Genomic DNA, 23,118 nt, shown 5'->3' on the forward strand with positions numbered 1-23,118 from the left:
GTTTTTATCTTTCAATTTGTTAATGTGGTGTATCACATTGATTGATTTGCAGATATTAGAGAATCCTTGCATCCTTGGGACAAAGCCCACTTGGTCATGATGTATGATCTTTTTAATATATTGTTGGATTCTGTTTGCTAGAATTTTGTTAAGGACTTTTGTATCTATGTTTATCAGTGATATTGGCCTGTAGTATTCTTCTTTTTTGGCATCTTTGCCTGGTTCTGGTATTAGGGTGATGGTGGCCTCATAGAATGAGTTTGGAAGTTTACCTTCCTCTGCAATTTTCTGGTAAAATTTAAGTAGGATAGGTGTTAGCTCTTCTCTAAATTTTTGGTAGAATTCAGCTGTGAAGCCGTCTGGACCTGGGCTTTTGTTTGCTGGAAGATTTCTGATTACAGTTTCTATTTCCGTGCTTGTGATGGGTCTGTTAAGATTTTCTATTTCTTCCTGGTTCAGTTTTGGAAAGTTATACTTTTCTAAGAATTTGTCCATTTCTTCCAAGTTGTCTATTTTATTGGCATATAGTTGTTGAGAATAGTCTCTTATGATCCTTTGTATTTCTGTGTTGTCTGTTGTGATTTCTCCATTTTCATTTCTAATGTTGTTGATTTGATTCTTCTCCTTTTTTTTTTCTTGATGGGGCTTATATGATTCTTTACTGCCTATCTCCCCTCAGTTGAAAGGAACTCTCCCCACCGTGAGAGCTGGTCTTAGTTTCATTCACTTTCTGTCCTGACACCTCAGACAATTCCAGGCACTGTTGTAGGTACATTTTAACTGCTATTAGTTCAAGTGGAATTGACTTGAGCTTACAGAGAAGAAACTCAAATGACTAATAAAAAATATTTTTAATTTTTATTTTCTCTATGAATAATGAAACAGGATTTTAAAATAACAGGATACCATAATACCCATATGTATTGCCAATATTTGCTAAATCTGTTAACATTCCTCAAACTTGAATGTAATAGAATCACCCAGAAGGCTGTTACGGTATTTCTGGATATATAACTAAATGCTGTTACTTTTGTGCATATATTGTGAAAAGAATACGATCAGGCTAAATAACTTATCTATCAACCTCTACATGGTTCCCTTTTATATGTGATTGTGTCTGTTTTAAGAATATTTAAGATCTATCCTCTTAGAGAACTTCAAGTATCAGTTCAGTTCAGTTGCTTAGTCCGATCCAACTCTGCGACCCCATGGACTGCAACATGCCAGCCTTCCCTGTCCTTCGCTAACTCCAGGAGTTTGTTCAAACTCATCTTCATTGAGTTGGTGATGCCATCCAAACATCTCATCCTCTGTTGTCCCTCCTGCCTTCAATCTTTCCCAGCATTGGGGTCTTTTCCAGTGAGCTGGCTCCTTGCATCAGGTGACCAAAGTATTGGAGCTTCAGCTTCAGCATCAGTCCTTCCAATGAGTATTCAGGACTGATTTCCTTTAGGACTGAGTGGTTTGATCTTCTTGCCATCCAAGTGACTCTCAAGAGTATTCTCCAACACCACAGTTCAAAAACATCAATTCTTCAGTGCTCAGCACTCTTTATGGTCCAACTCTCACATCCATACATGACTACTGAAAAAACCGTGACCTTGACTAGACAGACTTTTGCCACAAAGCAATGCTTCTGCTTTTTAATACACTGTCTAGGTTTCTCACTGCTTTTCTTCCACGGAGCAAATGTCTTTTAATTTCACGGCTACAGTCACCATCTGCATTGATTTTGGAGCCCCCAAAAACAAAGTCTGTTGCTGTTTCCATTGTTTCGCCATCTATTTGATATGAAGTGATGGGACCAGATGCCATGATCTTTGTTTTTTGAATGCTGAGTTTTAAGACAGCTTTTTCACTCTCCTCTTTCACTTTCATTAAAAGGCTCTTTAGTTCCTTCCTCTCTGTCTGCCTTAAGGGTGGTGTGATCTGCATATCTGAAGCTATTGATATTTCTCTCGGCAATCTTGATTCCAGCTTATGCTTCTTCCAGCCCAGCATTTTGCATGATATACTCTGCATATAAGTTAAATAAGCAGGGTGAAAATATCCAGCCTTGACTTACTCCTTTCCCAATTTGGAACCAGTCTGTTGTTCCATGTCCATTTCTAAATGTTGCTTCTTGACCTGCATTAAGGTTTCTCAAGAAGCAGGTCAGGTAGTCTGGTATTCCCATATCTTAAAGAATTTTCCAGTTTGTTGTGATCCACACAGTCAAAGGCTTTAGCATAGTCAATACAGCAGAAGTAGATGTTTTTCTGGAATTCTCTTGCTTTTTCTATGATCCAACGGATGTTGGCAATTTGATCTTTGGTTCCTCTGCCTTTTCCAAAGTCAGTTTGAATGTCTAGAAGTTCTTGGATTACATACTACTGAAGCCTGGCTTGGAGTATTTTGAGCATTACTTTGCTAGCATGTGAGATGAGTGCAATTGTGTGGTAGTTTGAGCATTCTTTGGCATTGCCTTTCTTTGGGATTAGTATGAAAATTGACCTTGTCCAGTTCTATGGCCACTGCTGAGTTTTCCAAATTTGCTGGCATATTGAGTGCAGTGTCTTAACGGCATCATCTTTTAGGATTTGAATAGCTCAACTGGAACTCCATCACCTCCACTAGCTTTGTTCATAGTGATGCTTCCTAAGGCCCACTTGACTTGGCATTCCAGAATGTCTGACTCTAGGTGAGTGATCACACACATCTAGGTCATTACCATCTTTTTTGTATAGTTCTTCTGTGCATTCTTGCCACTCCTTTTTAATATCTTCTGCTTCTGTTAGGTCCGTACAATTTCTGTCCTTTACTGTGCCCATCTTTGCATGAAATGTTCCCTTGATATCTCTAATTTTCTTGAAGAGATCTCTAGTCTTTCCCATTCTATTGTTTTCTTCTATTTCTTTGCATTGATCACTGAGGCAGGCTTTCTTAACTCTCCTTGCTATTCTTTGGAACTCTGCATTCAGATAGGGATGCGTATATTTTTCCTTTCCTCCTTTGCCTTTAGTTTCTCTTTTTTTTCTCAGCTATTTGTAAGGCCTCCTCAGACAACCATTTTGCCTTTTTGCATTTCTTTTTCTTGGGGATAGTCTTGATCTCTGCTTCCTGTACAATGTCATGAACCTCCATCCATAGTTCTTCAAGCACTCTATCAGATCTATCCCTTGAATCTATTTGTCACTTCCACTGTATAAGGGATTTGATTTAGGTCATACCTGAATGCTCTGGTGGTTTTCCCTACTTTCTTCAATTTAAGTCTGAATTTAGCAATAAGGAGTTCATGATTTGAACCACAGTCAGCTCCTGATCTTTTCTTTTTTCTTCTTCTTCTTTTTTTTTTTTTTTTTTTTTTTTGGCTGACTGCATAGCACTTCTCAATCTTTGGCTGCAAAGAATGTAATCAATCTGACTTCATTACTGACCATCTGGTGATGTCCATATGTGGAATCTTCTCTTGTGTTGTTGGAAGAGGGTGTTTGCTATGACAGTGCATTCTCTTGGTGAACCTTTCTTAGCCTTTGCCCTGCTTCATTTCATATGTCAAAGCCAAACTTGCCTGTTACTCCAGGTATCTCTTGAATTCCTACTTTTACATTCCAGCCCCCTATGATGAAAAGGACATCTTTTTTTTTTTGGTGTTAGTTCTAAAAGGTCTTATAGGTCATCATAGAACTGTTCAACTTCAACTTATTTGACACTAGTGGTTGGGGCATAGACTTGGATAACTGTGATATTGAATGGCTTGCCTTGGAAACAAACAGAAGTCAATTTCAGGTATACAATACAGTATTATTAACTATCATCATAATATTGTACATTAGATCACCAGAACTTATTCCTCCTACATAACTGAAATTTTGTACCCTTTAACCAATATCTTCCCATTTCTCCCATCCTTCAGCCCCTGGAAACCACCATTCTACTCTGCTTTTATGAGTGTGACTCAGATTTCACATATAAGCAGGATCATGCAGTATTTGTCTTTCTGTGTCTGGCTTATTTCACTTGACATAACGCCCTCCAAGTTCATCCATGTTGTCTCAATGTCAGGATTTTCTTCTTTGTTTTCCTTCCATTGTGTATATGTATCTTTATCCATTCACCCATCCAGTGGATAAAAATTCAAGTGAGAAGAGAAACAGAGATCACCCTTTTTACTGCTACGAGCTCTTCAGTATTTGCTGAAGGAGAGCTTCTGAAGATGTTTTTGGGGTACTAATAGCAACCTCCCTCCCCAGGTAAAAATCATGAAGGATGTTTATTCTAAATCAGTTTTACCCTCTCGTAGTCACACCTCACATGTAACTGACATTCAGAGAATAAGCTTCGATCCTAATATTTCTACTTACTATAACCATAAGAGAAAAAAATTAGTCATGCAGTTTCTAGTGCTTGGTTGGCATTTAATAAATGTTAGTGCCTGTCCTTCTTCTTGTAGGCCTTTGGAAAAGGAAAGGTGGAATATTAGAGAAATGTTAGCCATTGGACTTTACTGAATAAGATTCCGTTACTAATATGTTTATCATATTCAGATGACATGTCTTGCCTTAGTGGTCCCACTGGTTTCCTGCTGGCCTGAGTCTCTGTTGGGACACATTGTGTTTAGTGAATGTTAAAAAATGGTAATGAAGACCTTTAAGTAGAGGATTAAACAACAAGTCCTCCTTCACTTTCAAGTGGCTTTTATATGAAGCATGAACACATAGAGTGAACACTTAAAAAGGAATGAATACAAATGAGAATCATCACTGCTTTGCAAGAAGAAAGTTTATTAGGAGATTAACAAAGGGATTTGGGAAACTGCAAGACAGATCAAAGCAGCAAAGAGAACCACAAAACTCCTCACCCAGCCCAAACCTGTCAGACCATCAGGTCACAAGAAACTGGCCTTGAATTAAGAGGATCAGGTGGGCCTGGAAATTCTTTCCAGACTAGGAATTATGGTGGTGACTGGGGTACTATCCAATGGCTGATAGTTGTCAGAGAGCAGGGCTGGTCCATCAATCATCCTCTGTCTTCACACAGTCTTCCTGCTGGCCCTGGCTGTCTAACACCCAGAGGTGTTGCAGGGTCCAAAGCGGGAGCGTGGGCCACAGGGGGTGCAGGGATTAGTGACATAGGACCCGACTGATGACGCGTTGGTCGTGGCGCAGGGGTTGCAGGGCAGCCTGGGACAAAGAACCATTAGCTCATCAGCATGAGATGGATAATAATAGAAATAAAGGAGGGAGTTCAACTCAAGGAGACAGGGGACAAATAGAAGCCATTCTCTGACTTCTTAGGAAGCCAAATCTTATTTGGATCACTCCTTCTGCAAAGCTTAGAGATGGGGCAGAAAAAAGCAAAGAAGCCTTGAGATGGAACCAGATCTATAAGCCTGAAGTTGTGGAGAAGGCCCCTCATCCCTCCTCACCAGTGAGACAGATTGATAATATCTACCACACAGATTGTGTTCATGAAAATACTCAGGCGAATGGTGCTGGACCCTAGAAGTGTTTGAGTCACCTCCCCTTTTTGATACTCAAATGCTCATCCATAAGGTGGTTACCCTAATCCCCACTCTGCCTGTCTCGGGGGAACCCCATGAAACAATAGGTTTGAAAATGGGGATTAAATCCAAAAGCACTATTCAAGTACATGTGATGGTGGTTACAGGTTTGTTTTCCCTTTTGCTGAAGGTACAAAGCTTTATTTACCCATCAGCTTCCAAAAGCTCACCAGTGGGGAAAACAGTCAAGGGTCAGGAGTATCTTTTGGAGCAGAAAATACCTTTAGGCCAGGTAGTGACAGCAGCAAACACCCTTCACTTCCCACTGCTGCAGTAGTAAACTCTAGTCTTTGCAGACATATTGGCATCTGAAACTTGACCTGGGGAGCCCCTGTTTTTTCCTTTGGTAGGACTGTGCATGCACCATGCAGGGGTGCCACCTGCTCAGTACTCACTTGGTGTCCTCGCTGTCCAGCAGCCCCCGATACGTGTTGATCTCACTCTCCAACCGAGCCCGCACGTCCAGCAGCACCTGGTACTCCTGGTTCTGCCGCTCCAGGTCACTCCTGATCTCCGCCAGCTGTGACTCCACGTTGACGATCAGGCTCTGCACCTGGCTCAGCTGGCAGCTGTAGCGGGCCTCCGTCTCCGTCAGGGTGTTCTCCAGGGAGTCTCTCTGTCAGGGAGCAGGGGGAGGAAGGTCACAGAGCTGCTCCTTCAGGGGCTTCTCCATTGCTTTCAAACAAGTCACAAGCTCCAAGAGTTCAGGAGAGGGTAGTCCGGAGGGCATCCCAGTGCTCTTGACTCCCCAACTTCACCCCCTCACCAGGAGTGTCATCAATACCCACCAGGTTGTGCTGGGCCTGAAGCTCCACCTCCAGGGCGTTGACCGTGCGCCTCAGCTCAATGATCTCCGCCTGGTAGGACTGCAGCTGCTCTGAGCTGGACACCACCTGCTTGTTCAGCTCCTCAGTCTGAAACACCAAAAGGCAGAAGACAGGATCAGGCCCTGCCTGAAGGGCCCAAGGGTCTGAGGGTCCTGAAAGGCCATGTGCCGAGATGCTCACCTGCCTGATGTACCATTCCTCCACATCCCTGCGGTTGGTCTCCACCAAGGCCTCATACTGAGCCCTGGTCTCATTGAGCACACGGTTGAGGTCCACAGTGGGGGCGGCGTCCACCTCCACATTGAGGCGGTCTCCCAGCTGGCTCCGCAGGGTGTTGACTTCCTGATGGAGGAAGGGGAAAGAATGAACTCGTAGAAATAAATCTATATACAAATTATCTTGTGGTGGAAAGATTGCATTAGAATTTAGGACACATTGATATAAAACTCGATGAAGTTACTTCCTGTGAGTCAGGCCTCCTGTCTGAGAGTCTCCACACCTGTATCATAAGGCTGCTTGATTGCTAATGTTTTTTCCCACTCCATACCATTTCTTTTTTACTCTTCCTTTGCTCAGTGATAAACCTGGCATGATAACTGGTTTATAATCGTTGCCACTTAAATGCTACTTAAATAGAGAGAAACTAGGCTTAACTGGTCGCATTTACTTCATGTCTTCTTATCATCACACCCTGTCCATGAGGGGTTTTTTCCTCTTCATCTAAACATCTAATGTTTGAGACATGTATCTGATACCCTAGTATTACGTTCATCTATGAGGTCTGAATCAACCATCATCCATCCTTCCATCCATTTATTCTAGCTTGGGTTCTACTATCTAGATGACACATAAAACAAAGAAGTTTGCTATCTCCTTTCAGTCTAAGTCATTCATGGGAAGACAACCTATTCAGAAGACAACCAATCTTATCAAGCAGTAGAACGTATTTTAAAGCTCTAGCCCCAAATGGAAATAGATTAGCTGACCACACTCTTTTTGGTAAAAGAAGTTAGCTTCCCCAACGACCCGCCAAGGGTGTTTTGAGCATCCAGCAAAATGTTCTCAGCTCTAGGATGTCTAGCAAAGACCTAAAAGACCTATATTACCCTGTTCAGGGCAGTTACAGGACTCTCAGTACAGGAATGTCAGGGGCTGGAACTCTCTTACCTGCTCATGGTTCTGCTTGAGGCAGATCAGCTCCTCCTTCAGGGACTCCACCTGGGCCTCCAGGTCGGACTTGCACAGGGTCAGCTCATCCAGGATCCTACGCAGGCCATTGATGTCCGACTCCACCAGCTGCCTCAAGCCCAGCTCTGTCTGGTACCTTGCACACGCAACCAGCAGTCAAAGGAGGTCAAAGAGGAAGACTTTCTCCTAGGCTTTACTTGGCTCGCCTGGTCTAATTCATTACATTGTGAAATATTTGGAATCTTTACAGTCTTTTGAAAGGGAAAAAGACCACTGCACAGATTGAAAAGACCTACCTCCTCCCTGAGACCCTCAGAGAAGGTATTGATGGGGCATCCCTGTATAGTTTTTGCTGTTGTTTAGTCGCTAAGTCATGTCTGACTCTTTTGCAACCTCATGGACTGTAGCCCACCAGGCTCCTCTGTCCCGGGATCTCCCAGGCCAGAATTCTGGAGTGGGGGTGCCACTTCCTTCTCCAGGGAATCTCCCTGACCCAGGGATTATCAAACTCACATCTCCTGCTTTGCAGGCAGATTCTTTACCATTGACCCACCAGGGAAGCCACTGTATAGTTTAAATCTACCTTTAACTTCATTTGTTCTGATTCCCCATCACAGGCTGCTAAGAACTAAGCCCTGTCGTCCTCCATTCTCAAGTGAGTTGGTGACTTCACTAGCCCGCTATGGACCTCCTCACCATCCTTACCAACCACCCTGAGAAGCAACCTGGTATCATGAGAGTGGCACTGGATTAGAAGGCAGGGAGATTCAGCCCTGCCGTGAGGACAGTGGTAAGCTCTTTAATCTCTCTGAGCCTTGATTTCCTCATTTGTAAAATGGGAACCAAACTGACATGTCAGGGACACACAGTTTTGAGGACATTAGCCCTCTGCTAGGCAAAGCAATAAAGCTATTTTTTCCTACTTTATCTTGCTCCACCCTCTCTCCCCCCCTCCCACCAAAAAAAAAAAAAAAACCATGTCATCAGGTTGGCCCAAAGATGAAAAAGTGATATAGGTAGAATCACATTGCAAACTATAAAGTCTCTTAAAAATGCAATGGATTCTTAACAATTATAGTGGTCATACCTAGAAAAACTGATGGATTCTCTGACATGAATTTTGCCTCCCATTTGTGTCATTTAACTTTTTCCAATGGGCTGATCATAACTCAACTGTATTAAGAGACTGGTGTGGAATACAATTTTAAAGTTGATCCAGATGTTAAGTTGAAAAAGAGAGAGAATAGATGGCTGCTTGAGCTCCTTCAAACTAAATTTAAAACACAGAATGCTTGCTTCCAGTGAGGAGACTGACATTTAACCTAACTCACCGAATGCAAGAAAGCTCCCACTATGATCGCAGACAGCTTCTGCTTGCATGCTTCCAGGACAGAGTTCATCACTTTGCAACTCAGCCTGCCCATTACTAAATTGGTCTGATCATTAGAGAAATCTTACTTGGTCCTGAAGTCATCTGCAGCCAGCTTGGCGTTGTCGATCTGCACCACCAGCCTAGCATTCTCTGCCTTGTTGGCCAGGATCTGGGCACAGGATTAATTGTGAAATCAGTTGTAGTAAGAGTGAATGTCTCATAACTTAAAATTAAAAGCTATTTTCTTTCAAACAGACATTCCTTCCAAAAAGATTTGAGTCTTCTCACATTCTCAGTTTGAGGATAAGGGGAGGATTCATTAATAGAACTGATCATTTAAAAACTAAAACAGTCAAGAGAAAATGTGCCTCTTGTCATAAATTCTTCTCTTCTTGGTCTGCCTCTTGTTTCCTGCAGGAACTGAACATACTGGGAACGAAATCTCACATAAGGTGACCAGTGTTCCTGTTTGCTTAGTGGGAGGTGGGGTGCTAAACCCCCAAAAAACCCAAGCAAACAAAGACAAGTTGGTTATCCTATGCTCCCAAACCACCATTCCAGCCCCGCTGACCACTCTCCACTCTCCCCTCACATTGCCCTGGACAAAGATTTTGCACAAAGCTTCTGCCTCTACCTGGAATGCCTGGATGGCTTCGCCCACCTAGCAAGACCCCCTACATAAGCCACATTCCCCTTCCTTCCCCACTTCCTGCAGGAGTCACTTCTTCCAGATGCTCCCACAGTAACTTGCACCTAGCCAGTCACACATCTTATCACCTTCACTGTGGTTATTTGTTTCCTATCTCCCCTATTACACTGTGAGCTTCTGAAGGAAAGAGACTGTCTTACTCAGTACTTTATCCCTTCCTCCAGCAGTGTGCCTCAATCTCACTACACGTGTAGAAATCAGTGCACGATCTTCAAACCCCACACCAGCTTTCTGACACTCACTTTGCCAGAACTACTGAATGGTGGACAGTCAATTCTGTCAGAGAATCAAGGGCTTATGCGATTGAATATAAACTCCTCTTCACCCTTCAAACCCTGCTCAGGTAGTGCCTCTTCTAAGAAGCCCTCCCTGACCTACACTGTATTAAGCCCCACTGCTATGCTCACTCTGTACTTATCCCACTTCTACTTCCATATTTTTGGCCCTGAATTCTCACATGTATGCATGCCTGCTCTGTGTATACTATGAAGGATTTTGGAGTTGGTGGCTCTTTTACTTTGTTATAGACACACTCTCTTGTTACATCCTTAAATATCTAAGGATTCATGCAGGAAATTCCTAGCTCCAAGAAATAATTCAGGTGCATATTATTATGATTTAATGCTATGCATGCTGCATGCTTGCATGCTAAAATCGTTTCAGTTGTGTCCAACTCTTTGCAACCCTATGGACTATAGCCTGCCAGACTCCTCTGTCCATGGAATTTTCCAGGCAAGAATACTGGAACGGGTTGCCATTTCCTTCTCCAAGGGACCTTCCCAACCCAGAGATCCAGCCCGCATCTCTTACATCTCCTGCATTGGCAAGCCAGCTCTCTACCACTAGCCTTACCTGGGAAGCCCCTTTTAACACTATAGGCTCTGAAAACAAGACCAGAATACCATAATAGGACTGAAGCATCAGTCAGTCTGGCTTTAAACAAGAAGCAGTGTTAGGTTGCTATGGCTTTGGTCTAATACCTTACCCTCTCCCCTGTCTCCACCTCTCCTTCCTGGGGCATCCCACATCGATTCTCTAGGATGACGTGATGTGTCTTATGCAAGCCAGTGGCTTCTATGTCTCTGCCCTTATCATTTTCAACATTAGGTTTGACCAAACTTAAATCCACTTGGAAGTGGGTCTGTCAAATTTAGATAAGTAGTTCTTCAGCTGGCAGTGCATCGGTTGGCAGTGCCCAGCCCCTCACCTTCTGCTGGAGCTCCTCGATGGTCCGGAAGTAGGACTGGTAGTTGGGACACACGAGGGGCTCCTGCTGCTGACTGCGCTCCAGGATGCGGCTCTCCAGCTCCGCGTTCTCCCGCTCCAGCTGCCGCACCTTCTCCAGGTAGCTGGCCAGCCGGTCGTTCAGGAACTGCATGGTCTCCTTCTCGTTGCCATTGAAGGAGCCCTCGCAGAACCAGTTGCAGCTGCCCACGTTGGCGGGGATGTTGCAGGCCCCTGGCAGGGTGGTGCCACAGCAGCTGGAGGGCACACAGGGCCTGGAGGAGCAGCTGGAGCGGAAGCTCAGGTTGGGCAGGCAGAAGTTGTAAGACATGGTGCTGGAGGGAGCAGAGCTCTGAAGGTCCACTTCTAAGCCTGGTTCCTTTCTGTGCTGTAAGCCCTGGTCTTCTCCAGGTCTTTATATTCTGTCAGTGGTGGGTGTGGTAGCTACGCTTAGCATTACCCACTTTTGCCCTCTCTACCAATTTTTCCATGTTATTTAGCCACCTCACGCGAGTCCTTTACCTCATAAAATGTTTTACTCGGGCTTCTTGCTAAGTCAGGACTCATCAACAATCATGCTGGTTGGTTAAGGAAGAGCTTCAAAGTGACCCACCCATATCTTGCCAAGAGCAGCACTTACTCATGGGCTATAGAGTTAGTGATAGCTATGCCCTGTCCTCCAGAATTGGGGGCACTTCTTATCCTACACAAGGAAAGGTCAGCGGCTCATCTACGTCATGCCCAGTAGAGACTCTGTGAGAAAAAGCAGACTATTCGGTAGGGAATCCTGGAAGCTGAGATAGGAAAAGATTATGAGGCCATCTTGTCCAAGGCCCCTTTGCCAGGTGGAGGCAATTCTTCCCTCTTCCTAGGGGGCTTCAGGAAGCCCCAGGCTCCATTTCTGTTGTTACTCAACGTTCACAGAACATTACGAAAACTAACATCTTGGGAGCACCTACTCTTCAGGAAGATTTCACTCTGTGCTTGTACATAGTATGACATTTGTTGACTTAAAAAATACTCAGAACCTAAAAGGTGAGGGTTATGTTTTATTCAGCAGGAATTTTTAGGACTTCAAGCCTGGGATATACCATCTCAAGTAACTGAGAGAAATGCTTTGAGCAGGCAAGGTGGGGAGCCAAGATATACATAAATTCTGCAACAAAGGGCAGGTAGTCTGAACGTCAAAAGATTATTATTAAAGGAAAACCAGATATCCCAAGTTAAGGAAGTTAGTACTTTCCTGTGTATGAGAAGATGCAAGAGTCTGGGCTCACAGAAATCATTCCTTTGATGTGCATCCCAGCTCTCTAGGAACAGTATCCTATGATTTCACATCCTGAGTTTCCTCAGGGCTCATCGAAGGGAATGGCTGCAGTCTGATGGCTAGATGGCAGGTCTTCTTTTCTGAGTTCCTTCAGGGTTCACCAGCTCACCAACAGTGGTATCTGCAATCACTGAAGACTATGACACCCTTTGTTTACTGATATGGCAGGAAATACCCATTTCTCATGTTGTTAGAATGGCTTCTGCTTACTGAGAACCCACTGTGCTAAGCACCTTGTTTATACTGTCTCTTTAAGTCCACACATAACACTGCAGGGTTTGCAAATGAGGACACCAAACCTTTGAGAGGTTGTTCAAGGTCACAGAGCTCTTGCGTGTGGAGCCAGCATTAAAACCCCCACTTCTCTGATTCCAATGGCCTTGCTCTCTCCTTCACATTATCTCCCTCTTCCAATCTTCTCATTACTAAGATGCAATGATGCACAACAGGATTGAGTGCAATTGAGCACACTACTAGGCACTATCACCTCCTAAATTATAATTGGCCAAGAATTAAAAGTCTGTTCTCTATCAAAGAACCAAAGGTCACTTCTACTCTACTGGAAGGAAGTCGACTAAAAGAAAATGTAATACCCACTAGAAGCTTGGGGGGGAGGGAGATTTACTGGGTTCGATGTCAAAACACCTGATCCCAGTTTTCCAAATGATGTGTGAGCTATGTGTGCCAAGTCACTTCAGTTGTGTCCTACTCTTTTTGACCCTATGGACTATAGCCCACCAGGCTCCTCTGTCCATAGGATTCTTCAAGCAAGAATACCGGAGTGTGTTGTCATGCCCTCCTCCAGGGGATCTTCCCGACCTAGGGTCAAACTCAAATCTCTTACATCTGCATTGGTAGGTGGGTTCTTTACCACTAGCGCCACCTGGGAAGCCCTTCCAAAGGATGTGACTCTAAAAAGTCATCACATTAAGTTACATGCTTTCTTTTTTTTTCAGCTGAGAATTCTGTTTTATCCAGTGGACTTCCTGGGGGCTTAAGCCCAGAAGACAGCCTCTCAGAGAGCTCTGAGAGACTGCTTCAAAGGGGTAAGGGAGGATCCAGAATGTATGAGAGTTTTGCAATAAAAACCAGGTAACCAGAATATCAAAGGATAATTGTTAATTAAAGAAAACCAAATATCTCAAGTGAATGAATTTAGCACTTTTCTACGTATGGGAAGATGTAAGAGTCTGGGCACGATGAAATCATTCCTTTGCTATGCACCTCAGCTATCTGAAGAATTGATGCTTTCGAACTGTGCTGCTGGAGACGACTCTTGAGAGCTCCTTGGACAGCAAGGAGATCAAACCAGTCAATCCTAAAGGAACTCAACCCTGAATGCTCATTAGAAGGACTGATGCTGAAGCTGAAGTTCCAATACTTTGGCCACCTGATTCAAAGAGCCAATTCACTGGAAAAGACTCTGATGCTAGGAAAGACTGAGGGCAGGAGGAGAAGGGGGCGACAGAGAATGAGATGGTTGGATGGCACCATCAACTCAATGGACGTGAGTTTGATCAAACTCTGGGAGATAGTGAAGGACAGGCAAGCCTGGCATGCTACAGTCCATAGGGTCACAAAGAGTCAGACACAACTGAGAGAAACTAAACAACATTTTGGGGCGGTATCCTGTTTTTCTCCATCCTGAATCCCCTCAGGGGATGGCTGCAGAGTCTGATGTCTTGTTGACTGCAACATAAGGTATGTGACAGTCTTCATCCTCTGAACCAAAGTACTTGATCAATTAGCACACAAAAGTCTTTTAAGATAAAGGCCTGCTCAAACGAGGCACTAGAGAATGACTTAAATAGAACTAATACATGCGTGCTCAGCCATGTTCGACTCTTTGTCACCCATAGACTGCAGTCCTCCATGCTTCTCTGTCTATGGGATTTCCCAGGCAAGAATGCTGGAGTGCGTTGCCATTTCCTTCTCCAGGGGATCTTCCCAACCCAGGGACTGAACCAGCACTCTTGCATTGCAGGTAGGTTCTTTACCACTGGTGCCACCTGGGAAGCCCCTAAATAGGACTGGTTTTTGTTAAGTAAACATTTTGCCCCACTTAGATTTAAATTACATGCTTTATTGGCATTTCAAGACCATCTGTACATTTTGGCAAACATATTCTACCCTTTTGCTATTCCAGATGGAGATATGAAACATGAGGATTTTATGTTCAATCTATCAGTGCTCAAGATATGAAAAATACTCCTTAAAGTAGCTACCTTTAGTAGCTAAAGTTCCTTTTAGTAGCTACATGCTAATTCCTCCCATATAGCCTTACTCAGATCACCTCTTCTTCTAACTTGCTCTCACTAGGTTCTTTCTTTTTGTTACCCTCACTGAAAGCAAGTCTTTCTCTAAGAGAGTGTGCTTATTTTGGGGCCCAGTCCAGTGAGTTGGATAAAAACCAAACTTAATAGCATCTTCAGTGAGTTAGTTATACATTGTGACTATAAAATTAATGTATGTTTTCTTGGGTGATTCTGAAAGTCATTTCCAATGTGGAACTTCAACTATGTATTCATAAAAGACAGCAGCATGGGAATAAACTTGTATTCTTCCAGAAGGTATGTTTTCGATAGGGACAAAATAGGTAATTATATAGTTCATCCCACTAGAGAATTATAAGTAAAGAAAGAAAGAAAAAAAAAAAGAAAGAGTGTAGAAGACCCTGTAAGTTAATGATTACTCAAAAAAGCAGGTTTGCTTAACCATAAAACAGCAGGCATGCTTAGCAACAAAAAAAATCGTGCAGCAGAAGCGTGAGACATGACCCAAAACAACAAAACAATGGTGTCACGAGACCCACATTCTGCCCAGTGAGCTCAGTGAGTTAATGACTCCTAGGATATGCTCTCTACACAGATAAAAAAAATTATGGACAAGTGACATTTCAAAGTAAAGATCCTCATCATACTGAAACCTGAAATAATTCTTCCACTGTGCCATGACACTTCTGGCTTGACCATGTAGAGACAAGAAAACCCCCCAACCCAACTTGGAGGAGGAGCTGATGATGGAAGCACGATGTCTACTCAAGAATGAGGAAGAAAGTGGTCTTTTCCCCCTCTTCACTTTCTCCTCTGATTATAAAATGGTAGCCCTCTAAGTTCTCTGGGCAGTACCCTCTCGTCCACCCACTCGTAAGCCTTACAAGTATCCTATTCTAATAAATCACTTCTTATCTATCAGTTTGCTTCTTGCTGAATTCTTTCTGGGCTAAGACATTAAGGACCAGAGCTCTTTGGAGCCCCCTGAAATGCCACCTAGCTGTTTCATTTTGAAGGTAATTATACCCTTGCCCACATTCACAATCCACAATCTGCTCCTCCTGCCTGAATCTCTATCTTTAGGGAGATGTGGAACCGGTGTGTTAGTTCAAAATTGCTACCAAATTGACTGAAGCATTCCTGGACGAGATCCGATAATGTAAAGCCAATTTGTTGTTTTCTTGTTATTTAGTCACTCAGCCTTGTCCAATTCTTTTGCAACCCTATGAACTATAGCCCTCCAGGCTCCTCCATCCATGGGATTTTTCAGGTAAGGATACTGGAGTGGGCTGCCATTTCCTTCTCCAGGGGATCTTCCTGACTCAGGGATCAAGCCCAAGTCTTCTGCATTGCAGGCGAATTCTTTATCTCTGAGCCATCATGGAATAGCTGAATTCATTAGCTTTTCTCTTTCTCCCCTTCTTCAATACCCCAAGCTTCAAAAGACAAAAATCTATACAACCGCATTTTTTAAGGAATAGGAAAGGAATAGTGTGTTGTAGACTGGTAAATATGTCCATGGGGATCCCTATAACGATTACTGTAGCTTTCATCTCAGTTAGGATGGAATAATCCAGAAGTAAGTATCCTGTATCTTCAAAAGTGGAAGGCGATGTTTATAAAAAGAAACCATCCCACATCTTGCATAGAGGTAACTATGATCACTACATACTGGTCATTAGATGATGGTTAAGAGGACTCTGTGGGAGAGGGAGAGGATGGGAGGATTTGGGAGAATGGCATTGAAACATGTATAATATAAGAAATGAATCACCAGTCTAGGTTCGATGCAGGATACAGGAAGCTTGGGGTTGGTGCACTGGGATAACCCAGAAGGATGGTATGGGGAGGGAGGAGGGAGAGGGGTTCAGGAGTGGGAACTTATGTACACCTGTGGCAGATTCATGTTGATATATGGCAAAACCAATACAGTATTGTAAAGTAAAAAAATAATAATAATAATGATAAAAGTTTTAAAAAATTAAAAAAGAAAAATAGAAAACAGCCAAGTTTTAATTCACTTCCCAGAAATTCTGGAAGGCAATTGCCTTTTTTTTTATCCCACTTACTGTGTTCTGTGAATTCTTACCTTTATGTTAGTAATGGCCTTGTCTCTAGTCAATGATCCTGCAATTAATATGATGAACAAATCAACCGCTAACAAACAGAAAGGTTTTACACCTGCTCATGTAATTGTGGCAGACGCCATGGTAAGGCTTCTTGTCTCCAGATGTGAGCAAATTGCAGTTGAGGTTGAAGGATACTATTTATTATGGAAGCCAAGGCTATTTCTATGGGAGGGATCACACACAATCTCTTAACCATGGAGTAGAGGCAGGGCAGATGTGCTGAGGCATCCTCCCCTTGGCAGGACTTTAAAGGCATCAGAAGCCTCTCTCCTCCTTCCCAAAACCTTCTCCCTTGATGGCCAGGCACTGCACCTGAAGTTCTCACCACCAGAAATGTAAAATGGATTCTGTGGGAGATGTGAAGTAACATTGAACCACTTACTGACCAAGAGGGATAGGGTGGGAAGGGAGGTGGAGGGGGGGAGAGGTACAGAAGGGAGGGGACACATGTATTCCTATGGCCAATTCATGCTGATGTATGGCAAAAACCACCACAATATTTTAAAGTAAAGGGCTTGCCCTAGTGACTCAGCCACTAAAGAGTCTGCCTGCAATGTAGGAGACCCGGGTTAAATTCCTGGGCCAGAAAGATCCCCTGGAGACAGAAATGGCAGCCCACTCCAGTATTCTCTCCTGGAGAACCCCATAGACAGAGGAGCCTGGTGCGCTACAGACCATGGGTCACAAAGAGTTGGACTCGATGGAGTGACTAACCCACAAACATTTTAAAGTAATTATTCCCCAATTAAAATAAATTACCTAATTTTAATGTTTACACATAGCAAGGAGAGGCCAGGAGTGGAATCACTCAGTTCAGTTCAGTCGCTCAGTCGTGTCCAACTCTTTGCGACCCCATGAATCGCAGCACGCCAAGCTTCCCTGTTCATCACCATATCCCGGAGTTCACTCAGACTCACATCCATCGAGTCAGTGATGCCATCCAGCCATCTCATCCTCGGTCGTCCCCTTCTCCTCCTGCCCCCAATCCTTCCCAGCATCAGAGTCTTTTCCAATGAGTCAGCTCTTCTCATGAGGTGACCAAAGTACTGGAACTTCAGCTTTAGCATCATTCCTTCCAAAGAAATCTCAGGGTTGATCTCCTTCAGAATGGACTGGTTGGATCTCCTTGCAGTCCAAGGGACTCCCAAGAGTCTTCTCCAACACTACAGTTCAAAAGCATCAATTCTTTGACGCTCAGCCTTCTTCACAGCGCTCAGCGCACAGCGCTCAGTCCAACTCTCACATCCATACATGACCACAGGAAAAACCATAGCCTTGATTAGACGGACCTTAGTCAGCAAAGTAATGTCTCTGGTTTTGAATATACTATCTAGGTTGGTCATAACTTTTCTTCCAAGGAGTAAGCGTCTGTTAATTTCATGGCTGCAATCACCATCTGCAGTGATTTTGGAGCCCAAAAAAATAAAGTCTGACACTGTTTCCACTGTTTCCCCATCTATTTCCCATGAAGTGATGGGACTGGATGCCATGATCTTCGTTTTCTGAATGTTGAGCTTGAAGCCAACTTTTTCACTCTCCTCTTTCACTTTCATCAAGAGGCTTTTAGTTCCTCTTCACTTTCTGCCATAAGGGTGGTGTCATCTGCATATCTGAGGTTATTGATATTTCTCCCGGCAATCTTGATTCCAGCTTGTGTTTCTTCCAGTCCAGCATTTCTCATGATGTACTCTGTACATAAGTTAAATAAGCAGGGTGACAATATACAGCCTTGACGTACTCCTTTTCCTATTTAGAACCAGTCTGTTGTTCCATGTCCAGTTCTAACTGTTGCTTCCTGACCTGCATACAGATTTCTCAAGAGGCAGGTTAGGTGGTCTGGTATTCCCATCTCTTTCAGAATTTTCCACAGTTTATTGTGATCCACACAGTCAAAGGCTTTGGCATAGTCAATAAAGCAGAAATAGATGTTTTTCTGGAACTTTCTAGCATTTTCCATGATCCAGTGGATGTTGGCAATTTGATCTCTGGTTCCTCTGCCTTTTCTAAAACCAGCTTGAACATCAGGAAGTTCACGGTTCACATATTGCTGAAGCCTGGCTTGGAGAATTTTGAGCATGACTTTACTAGCATGTGAGATGAGTGCAATTGTGCGGTAGTTTGAGTATTCTTTGGCATTGCCTTTCTTTGGAATTGGAATGAAAACTGACCTTTTCCAGTCCTGTGGCCACTGCTGAGTTTTCCAAATTTGCTGGCATATATACCCCTTGTCCAAGGTAAGGAGCAGTGGCCGTCCTTTGCTGGAGCAGCCGTGAAGAGATACCCCACGCCCAAGGTAAGAGAAACCCAAGTAAGATGGTAGGTGTTGCAAGAGGGCATCAGAGGGCAGACACACTGAAACCATGCTCACAGAAAACTAGTCAATCTAATCACACTAGGACCACAGCCTTGTCTAACTCAATGAAACCAAGCCATGCCTGCGGGGCAACCCAAGACAGGCGGGTCATGGTGGAGAGGTCTGACAGAGTGTGGTCCACTGGAGAAGGGAATGGCAAGCCACTTCAGTATTCTTGCCTTGAGAACCCCATGAACAGTGGAATCACTGGGTGCACACAGATCAGGGGGACCGACTTATGCCAAAGAGTGATGAAGTAGTGATAAGAAAACCAGAAACACTGCCCAATAACAACACCAGCCCACCCAAGCCAGCCCAAATTAGAGGTGCTTATAAGAACAGGACAGAGAAGGCGATGGCACCCCACTCCAGTACTCTTGCCTGGAAAATCCCACGGATGGAGGAGCCTGGTGGGCTGCAGTCCATGGGGTCGCTAAGAGTCAGACACGACTGAGCGACTTCCCTTTCACTTTTCACTTTCACGCATTAGAGAAGGAAATGGCAACCCACTCCAGTGTTCTTGCCTGGAGAATCCCAAGGATGGTGGAGCCTGGTGGGCTGCTGTCTACGGGTTCACACAGAGTTAGACATGACTAAAGCAACTTAGCAGCAGCAGCATAAGAACAGGATAGAAGGCTTCCACAGGCTGTTCCATAAAGGCAACTGTTGCCAATTTACTAATTATCCAGCCTCACTGCATTGAGGAGAGAAATTGTGTTGGTGATACAGGAACTAAGCCAGCAGATTTGGCTCTGAGAAGATACTCACACAGGATTTCTATTGAGGGACAAGTAGCAGAGGACCTGAAGGATGAGTCACCTCAGGAGCAAAATGAGCTGGGCAAAGAAAGATATAGACACTTCAGAGAGAATTCAGGGACCACTCCACAAAGCCTCTCCAAAGCATGCATTATTTCTCTTACACTCAGTCCTGGATTCTCAATAGGAATGGAGTCCAGGGAGGTTCTAAGAGACAGGCCAAGTTAGAAAAATGCAAAATTATTCCCCATGTTTTTAACTCTACCAGTCTAAAATAAAGGAGTTAAAAAAACGTGAAACAATCCAGGGCAATGTAATCTTAATGGTTTTAATCTTCTGGGTGAGCTGGATTCAGGGCCCACTCAGAAAAGAAATGAAAGCCTGATTATGTGACTGCTCTGCACCTCAAAAAGAAGTCAAAGTTGCTCAGTCATGTCTGACTGTTTGTGACCCCATGGACTATCAGCGGGGATCTTTACAACCCAGGGATTGAACCCAGGGCTCCCACATTGCAGGCAGATTCTTCACTACCTGAAACACCAGGGAAGCTGTCAAATGGAAGAGCAGATGCTAAAACACTTATCAAAGAACACAGAAAAAAGGCAAGGCAAAATTCATGTTTACTATGAATGCGCTGAGTTGAATTCTTGCATTAAGTTCACTGTGGAGTTGGTGATCTGAGACAGATGTGAAAGAGCCTTGAAATATGACTCCTTCATCCAGAGTCCAACCATATAGCCACCAGTGATCTCCCTGTTCCTGTACCCAGTAGATTTGTCTGAATACTCGTATTCCTTGCCCTGGATGCTATTGATCACGCCCTTGTCGAAACTGACTGCTTTAGACTTCTGTGCTTCTTCAGCTGCATCCCCACCTCCCTCTCCAACTGCTTGTAACCAGATATCATCTATCTCCTCAGTGGTGGTTTTGTTGCTATGTCGTGTCCGACTCTTGTGACCCCATGGCCTGTAGCCTCCCTCTCCTCAGAGACTCAGCTAAACCAAGGCAAACCTCAGGTCAAGGACTTTGGAGAGCTCCAGGCCTGTTCTGTCATCCTCTACAATGATCCCCAAGGTTCTTTCCTACTCCGAGATCTTCTCCTTGACAGTCTAAACAACTCCCACAGCTCCATTATCAACTTTATTTAGGTAACTCTCTGACATCTCTCCCAAATCTAGCCCTCCTTTTCCAGCTCTCTCTCCTGGAGAACCACTGTTACTTCATTTTCTAAGCCTCAGAAACTTTATTCACGTTGACCATACCAGAGAGTCAATCAGTACTGTTTCTTGGCTTTTTTCTCCATTGTTTCTCTACCTCCTGTGCCTCTGAAATCCACCCCACCACTTGCCCCATTACTCCCCACCACCACCAACCATCTCAGTTCTCGTTTTCTCTCACCAGCCTCCCAATTGATCTTCCTTCTTCTTTCACAAACTTCTAGGACCCATTACAATCCATCCTATACACAGCTGCCCTATAGATCCTATGTCAATCTTCCTTAACAGCAAATCTTATAGGTAACCATTCAAAGCGCTGCTAGATATGGCCCTCCCTAACTAATTTGCAGTATCATCTTCTGCTCCAGGATAGAAATTGGTATGTCAGGCTCTAAACACACCTCAGGCTCTCTCATCTCCCTACCGGGCAAAGTTCATGCTTAAAAAACTTTCCCTCCTCTTAGAGTTGCACATATTCATCTGTCTAACCATATCCCATCAAACTCTATTTCAGAATTATGCTGATATCATACAGTAATAGTTGATTGAAGTTGCAACTATGGGAAGTATATAAAGTCTTAATAACCTTCTCATGAACCCTCATTAGTGTTACTGTTCATTATTTATTCTACTTACAGTGCTCCATGGTTTACACTAGGCTTCAATTAGGTGAAGCTACTCTCTCTTGAAGGACCTACAATCAGTGATGCAGGCAGGTGAAATTTATATGAACAATGTTTGGGTTTTCAAAGCTTTGACTGAGTGCTACTTTCTTCTTGGAGTCTCTTCTTAACACTCTCACACCTTGGAAATTCGCCATTTTTATTTACACCTTTCTTGAGCCACATTTTTAAGAGATTTTTTTGTACAACAATGTTGCTTTACAAGGTTGTGTCAGCTTCTGCTGTAAGGCAAAATGAATCGGCCACATGTATGCATATAGCCCCTCTTCCTTGGATTCCCTTCTTATTTAGGTCACCACTGAGTACTGAGTAGAGTTCCCTATGCTATATAGTAGGTTCTCCTTAGTTATCTCTTTTATATATAGTAATGGCACCCCACTCTAGTACTCTTGCCTGGAAAATCCCATGGACGGAGGAACCTGGTAGGCTGCAGTCCATGGGGTCACTAAGAGTTGAACACGACTGGGCGACATCACTTTCACTTTTCACTTTCAGGCATTGGAGAAGGAAATGGCAACCCACTCCAGTGTTCTTGCCTGGAGAATCCCAGGGATGGGGGAGCCTGGTGGGCTGCCGTCTATGGGGTCACACAGAGTTGGACACGACTGATGTGACTTAGCAGCAGCAGCAGCAGCAGCAGCAGCAGCAGCAGTGTATATATGTGGAGAAGGCAATGGCACCCCACTCCAGTACTCTTGCCTGGAAAATCCCATGGATGGAGGAGCCTGGTAGGCTGCAGTCCATGAGGTCACTAAGTCTGACACAACTGAGCAACTTCACTTTCACTTTTCACTTTCATGCATTGGAGAAGGAAATGACAACCCACTCCAGTGTTCTTGCCTGGAGAATCCCAGGGATGGGGGAGCCTGGTGGGCTGCTGTCTATGGGGTCACACGGAGTTGGACAAAACTGAAATGACTTAGCAACAACAGTGTATATATGTTGATCCCAATTCATCACACCTACCCCTTCCCCCTTTGGTATCCATACATTTGTTCTCTATGTCTCTGTCTTTATTTCTACTTTGCCAAAAAGTTAATCTATACCATTTTTCTATATTCCACATATAAATGCTAATATATGATATTTGTTTTTCACTTCCTGACTTATTTCACTCTGAATGACATTCTCTTGGTCCGTCCATGTCTGCAAATGACACAGTTTCTATCATTTTTGTGACTAATATTCCATTGTACATATGTAACACATCTTATTTATCCATTCCTCTGTTGATGGATATTTAGTTTGCTATTGAAAAATAGTGCTGCAGTATCCATTGGCATGCAGGTATCTTTTTTAACTATGGAGCCACACTTACATTTGTCTGTTTGATGCTTGTCTCTTTGTCTTATCCACTCTAGACTACAAACACACTGTGGTCTAGGATTAGGGTTCACTTATTTCTGTGTCCTCAGTACCACACATAGTACTATACAACAGATGGTTATTTGGGGCTATGTTAGTCAGCATCAAAATGAATGAATCATTGAGATAGTGGCCAATAGAATTGAAATGT

General features: G+C 43.7%; 1 protein-coding gene across 1 annotated transcript; it reads right to left on the reverse strand.

Annotated features, from left to right (window-relative positions):
- Window positions 1-4,750: 4,750 nt before the first annotated feature.
- Window positions 4,751-11,244, reverse strand: LOC100526782 (keratin 33B). The gene is given in 7 exon segments (NM_001199070.1): window positions 4,751-5,162; window positions 5,938-6,158; window positions 6,331-6,456; window positions 6,550-6,711; window positions 7,537-7,693; window positions 9,016-9,098; window positions 10,846-11,244. Coding segments are annotated over 7 exon segments (1,218 nt in total). The 5' UTR covers window positions 11,194-11,244; the 3' UTR covers window positions 4,751-5,041.
- Between the last annotated feature and the right edge of the window lie 11,874 nt (window positions 11,245-23,118).

This window comes from Ovis aries, chromosome 11 (assembly GCF_016772045.2).
Source record: "Ovis aries strain OAR_USU_Benz2616 breed Rambouillet chromosome 11, ARS-UI_Ramb_v3.0, whole genome shotgun sequence".
Classification (NCBI taxonomy): Eukaryota; Metazoa; Chordata; class Mammalia; order Artiodactyla; family Bovidae; genus Ovis; species Ovis aries.